Here is a 6064-nt window from a genome sequence, read left to right as displayed (position 1 = left end):
GCTCTTACCCACTGAGCCATCTCACCAGCCCAAAATTAATGTTTTTAACCTTATGATTGTTATAAAGTGAATGCTTACCACCTGCTCACTGAGACATTTGACTTTTCCTCCATCCCCCTCTGTAATAGATTCTGACTCATGTTACAGAAGCACCCTCAGAATTCATCCTGCCTCCTCTTTTCTCATGTTCTTAGGTACCTGTTGACCACGTGGGAAAATCCAATATTCAGAACCACCTATGACTAGAGAAAAGGGAGAAGGGGGTAGGGCAGGTTTGGGAGAAAGAGAGAGAGAGAGAGAGAGAGAGAGAGAGAGAGAGAGAGAGAGAGAAGTGTGCCTTGTCTTGTGCTTTGGGCACGTGTTCCATCTCGATCTGTGTCCCCAGTCCCTCTCTCCATCACGGTGGATTCTGAACTACTCGCTCTGTTTGCTCAGTGTGCCAGTTGGGCATACGTGTTACACTTTTTCCCCAAGATTGATTGATTGATTGATTGATTTAATGTATATGGGGTACATGGTAGCTGAACCGATGGTTGTGAGACTTCATGTGGGTGTTGGGAGTTGGATTTTTTAGGACTTCTGCTCACACCGGTCAACTCTGCTTGCTCAGTCCCTGGTTGCTCCTGCCTAAAAATTTATTTATTATATGTATGTATTCTGTAACTGTCTTCAGACACACCAGAAGAGGGCGTCAGATCTCATTACGGATGGTTGTGAGCCACCATGTGGTTTCTGGGAATTGAACTCAAGACCTTCAGAAGAGCAGTAGGCGCTCTTAACCACTGAGCCATCTCTCCAGCCTACATGTTACGCTTCTGACATGGAGAGAACAGAGCTGGTATTCTCACAGAGGCCAGCCAGAGAAGCTTCCAGGCCTCCCAGAAAACACAACAATGGCTTGCTGGAAGAGCAGAGGTTTCTTGGAGTCTGAAGCAGTTTTCTGAAGCACACACCAGAAGGGAAGCCTGAGAAGCAGTTCAGAGGTCTGTGTGGTATTTCCAGGAGGGCCTCTGTCCTCAGTGTACAACCACAAGTGTCCACAGGAGGGCGCACTCTCATCTAAGGCTTTTTTAACCAGTTCTATCTTGGTTGCTCCCCTGGGGATGGATTTGTGAGCTGTTTTGTCCCTTCCATGGTGGACATCCTCCATGTGGCCCACTACCTCATGTGGAGCTTAGCATTCCAGAGGCACTGTGAACACCTGCTTTGATATCTTGTTTCTGTTTTTTAAGTCTAACATGATAGTTTTTAAACTTTGTTTCTCATGGAGATGGACAGAGGTCTAGGCAGTTAAAGGCACTGAGTGCTTTAGCAGAAGACCAGCACTCACCCACAGTGCAGCTCCCAACTAGATATGACTCTGGTTCCTTCTCCTGGCCTCTGTGAGCATTACACACATATACAAACACTTACACAGGAAAGTTAAAACATTGCTCATATAGTAACTGTGGTAGGTTCCCATCTCCCTGTGATAAGTTTTGTCTGGTCTGAAGGCCGCATGTGCATCTCTGATCCTGTGGCTCTATGTGCATTCTGGGGCCTATACTTGGCTCTCTGATCCTATAGATCTATCAGGTCATAGGTTTGCTTTTCACAGGCCGGGGCTCCATGTGGTCAGAGGATCCATAGTCCTGGAATCCACTGATAGGCTCTGTCCCTCTTCTTCCTGACAGGCATCCTGCATCCGCACTGCAAACTCTGTGTGTTTATGGGAAAAACAGACCCACAGGCCCCAAGGCACCAGCAACAATCTATGCTCTTGGTTCCCATGGACTCTGCAGGAATCACAGTCATCCGGCCTCTGTCGGTGTTTGGTTTGGAGGATCCTCCAGGTTAGATCTCCCGGAGTCAGTCTCCCTGAGTGTGGCTCTAATACCTGACAGCACTTTGGGGAGCCCTGGTTCTGTTCAGAATTTGCCACATGCTAAGGATCTGAAGGTATTTGTGAGGCCCAGCCCAGACTTTCATTTCCTAAGGAGCATGGCCGCCCAGCAGACTGCCTGTAGGTGTTTCTGCTTGCCTTACCCTTCTGATCTCAGAAGATAAGCAAGATTCCATGAAAGGAGACAGGCAGGCAGAAGCACCAGGCCTGCATCCTCCTGGAAATGTCTTGTGTGGGCCACAGCCCCATGAGATTCCCTCACCTGTGTGAAGGGAGGGACCTCTCCACTGACCACATTCACACCAAGCCTGATTCATTGGGACCCACATGGTAGAGAAAACTAGCTGGCTCTGCTGGTTGTCCTCTGAGCTCCTCACACATGCTTGGGCATATGCACACACACACACACACACACCACACAACCAACACATAATACAAGTAAAAATAAATCAAATGGTCAATAATTTGTGGCCAGTGAGATGACTCAGTAGATAAAGATGCTTGCTGCAAGCCGGGCAGCCTGAGTTCTATCCTCAGGACCTACATGGTAGAAGAGACCTGACTCTTGAAAGTTCTCTTCTGATCTTCCCAAATGTACCATGCCTATATGCTGACATCATATACAGGCAGTGATGGCAAATGCCTTTAATACCAGCACTTGGGAAGCAGATTTAGGTAGGTCTCTGAGTTCAACTACACAGAGAAACCCTGTCTCAAGTAAGAAAAAAAGAAAGAAAAAAAAGGGAGAAACAAACAAAGAAACAAGTAAACAAATAAAATAACTTGTTTTTACTGTAGATATCAACTCCCTTTCTGTATTTCTTGGTCCACTGTCCCTCCCTTAGCTGTGACCCAGTTAGAAGCCTAAGGCCAGTGCCTGTAGATAGCCCTAACCAAAGCAAGGTATACAGACATCCAAAGAAACTGCATATTGGTGTTTCAGGTGGCCATGCTGAAGTACGGTTCAAGGATGTGCGTGTGCCCAAGGAAAACATACTTCTGGGCCCGGGCAGAGCCCTTGAGATCGCTCAGGGCAGGCTGGGGCGTGCCCGGATTCATAACTCCATGAGGTTGATTGGGTATTCAGAGAGGGCCTTGGCACTCATGAAGACACGGGTAAGACCCCTGTACCCACATTGACTCAAACCCACTGTTGCTGGCTGAGGAATTTCAAGCACTGGTCTCCCTCTAAGAACAGAGCTCACAGGGCAGTGTTCATGCCTGGAATCTGCATCTCTGTTTTGCATGTACTTTACATGGCTACAGCTGGCTTCTAGAGTAGGATGGGCACCTCTCTGTCTAGGTGGCCAGAAGCCAAGGCCTGGCTTCATGGTGGCTGAGGGCAAGGTTCCCAACCCCAGAGGATTGTGGCAGACAGGAACCATTTGTTCCCAGCACATCCCGAGGTTAGATCATGCATGGCCTGTTTGTGCCCCTGGGGTCACAGCAACTGGCCCTGTGCATAACAGCTTCCTTGGTCAGTATGTCCAGGCATGGTGTCTTATGCCTTTAGTTCTAGCACTGGTGAGCTGAGGCAGGAGGATTGCTGAAACTTTCAGACTAGAGTATGACATTGTCTCAAACAAAAGTCATTTGGCATGGGCCCCTTAAAGGCTGGGGACTCTGCTACTACCATGGCAGCAGAGTGAGGATCTGCAGGGGGTTCAGTTAGGTGTGACCAAGCTGGTGTGGGTTCAAACTTCAGGAGTCTTCGCTCACAGTTTGTCTTAGGCTTCTATAAGCAGTGCACAATTTGGTGAAAACTTATTCTGGTGATGAGTAAACCCTACGTGTAAATCAAAAATACAGGAAGCTCTGAGAAACCAGGGCCAGCCTGGTCTACAGAGTGAGTTCCAGGACAGCCAGGGCTACACAGAGAAACCCTGTCTCAAAAAAAAAAACAAAAAACAACAACAACAAAAAACAAGCATAAAAAAATTAACATAGGCAATTACTAGTTACATTTATACTTGCTTCTCCTGTTAGAGCAGTAGCAACTAGAAAGCCTGAAAAGGTATCAATAGTCATATGTGCATATGTTATTTTTTTAAAATCAGAAATAGGAGTGTCCATTTGCAGTAATTGATTAAGTATAAGTTAATTCCTGGAGAATTGACACCATTATGTGGAACAGGTAGACACTGAGGACACTGAGAACAAGTCTTTACCGTTTGACACGCACACTCTCTAACAATGCCTCATTATCTCACACCATTACTATTGTGATGATGTAAAGAAGGGGATTAAATGGCCAATTGTTCTTGTATAAGGCTTATAATTTGCCTGGTATATAAATCTGGGGCAACATCACCTTAAGAGGTCTTGTCCAGGCAATCTAGGATGAGTTCTTAAATGTCCAAAGATAGTCCTTTAAAGGAACAGTATTTTTTCTTAACTTGATTCATATAAGCATAAACAATTGCAATTTTGAGAATTAGCAGTATCCAAAAAGGGAACAATTTCAAGCAATTGTAAGCCCTGAGATGTGTATGTGTGTGTGTATATATATGTATATATGTGTGTATATATATACAAATATATACACACACATATACATATATATATACTGGCTTTCAGTATACAAATTAAAACTTGATTTTTCAACATTTCAAAACACTGGCTACAGCACACAATTCAATTATCTGTGCTGAAGGAGGAGGAAATTCAAAAGAATAAACATGTGATCTTGTCACATATACTTCTCTCTGGAAGAAGGGCTGTTTATAAATACAGTAGATGTATTCTTCATGGGATGCATACATAAATTTACAGAAAATACAAAAGCATTCATAGAAGCATTTTTTGTTGTTGTTTTGTTTTGTTTTCTGAGACAGGATTTCTCTGTGTAGCCCTGGCTGTCCTGGAACTCACTCTGTAGACCAGGATGGCNAACTTATCTTTTGAATAATGATTATCAATTTTACCTAAAAAATTTGCTGTGCAATAGGCCAAGTATCAATGTTCTGCAATAACCAATTTATTTATTTTCTTTGGTTTTTCGAGACAGGGTTTCTCTGTAGCCCTGGCTGTCCTGGAACTCACTCTGTAGACCAGGCTGGCCTCGAACTCAGAAATCTGCCTGCCTCTGTCTCCCTAGTGCTGGGATCAAAGGTGTTCGCCTCCATGCCCGGCTGCAATAACCAATTTAATTGCTGTTCAAAACAAAGAACAGGCAGGTTTTTAAGACTTTTTTTTTTAAATACCTTCATGTTTTTATCCTGTAATTCTTTTTTAACACCACAACAGTGTCATAATAGGATGTGAAAACTTTACTTGGGCCGGGTGTGGTGGCGCACCAAACAAACAAACAAACAAACAAAACAAAACAATCTTTACTTGGAGACGAAGAAAGATGATTCTACATTAATATTCTCTTTTGCCAAAGAATTGCTGTGGGCACATTGAGTCACATTAACTAGAATACGCAGCTAATATTTGATTACCATTGGTTACAATTGATAACAGTTGATTGCAGAAACTTCCTCTACTTTCTTGCAAAGCCTTTGGTTTCTCACCAGTGAATTCGCATCTCCCTTGATAACATCCAACAAAGGCTTAAGTCCTCTGTGGTGAGCTTCAGGTGAGGTCTTAGCCAATCTCCTGGAAGCTTTGGAAAATCATTTGAAGCAAGCAGATACTATCATCAGGTAGGTGGTGGGATACTCGGTATTTTTTCCTGTATTTTGAATTAAAGCTGACAGTCACTTCACAGGATATATTATTTTTGTAAAAATTAATATCCTAGGGATAGATAAATAAAACACGCATCCTTTTGACTCTCGTTGCCCTTGGAGCTCAAGACTGTGAGGCTTGCAGTCACCAGCAGGTGGTGATGTGCGCCTTGGTGGAGTTCCCTCAGTCCTTCCTTCCTTCCTCCCTGGGAGTGGTCTTGGCCAGAAGCTGTGTCTGGCTGTCAGTAAAGGGGTGGGAGAAGAACTGGGCTGGGCAGTGGTGGCACATACCTTTAATCACAGACTAGGAATGCAGAGGCAGGTGTTCGAGACCAGCCTGGTTTACAGAGTGAGTTCCAGGACAGCACAGAGAAACCCTGTCTTGAAAAACAAAACAACAGGGATCTATCCCATAATCAGCCTCCAAATGCTGACACCATTGCATACACTAGCAAGATTTTGCTGAAAGGACCCTGATATAGCTGTCTCTTGTGAGACTATGCTGGGGCCT

General features: G+C 44.5%; 1 protein-coding gene across 1 annotated transcript in view; it reads left to right on the top strand.

The window, feature by feature from the left end:
- The window catches only part of LOC110294930 (acyl-CoA dehydrogenase family member 10), a 26307-nt gene that overhangs the window by 15093 nt on the left and 5150 nt on the right, over positions 1-6064 (top strand). The window contains exons 6-7 of the mRNA XM_029477797.1: positions 1674-1832; positions 2826-2998. Of these exons, the coding sequence (XP_029333657.1) occupies positions 1674-1832; positions 2826-2998 (332 nt within the window). The remainder of the gene's footprint in view (positions 1-1673; positions 1833-2825; positions 2999-6064) is intronic.

Source organism: Mus caroli, chromosome 5 (genome assembly GCF_900094665.2).
Source record: "Mus caroli chromosome 5, CAROLI_EIJ_v1.1, whole genome shotgun sequence".
Lineage (NCBI taxonomy): Eukaryota > Metazoa > Chordata > Mammalia > Rodentia > Muridae > Mus > Mus caroli.
This window is presented reverse-complemented; position numbering and strand designations above follow the sequence as displayed.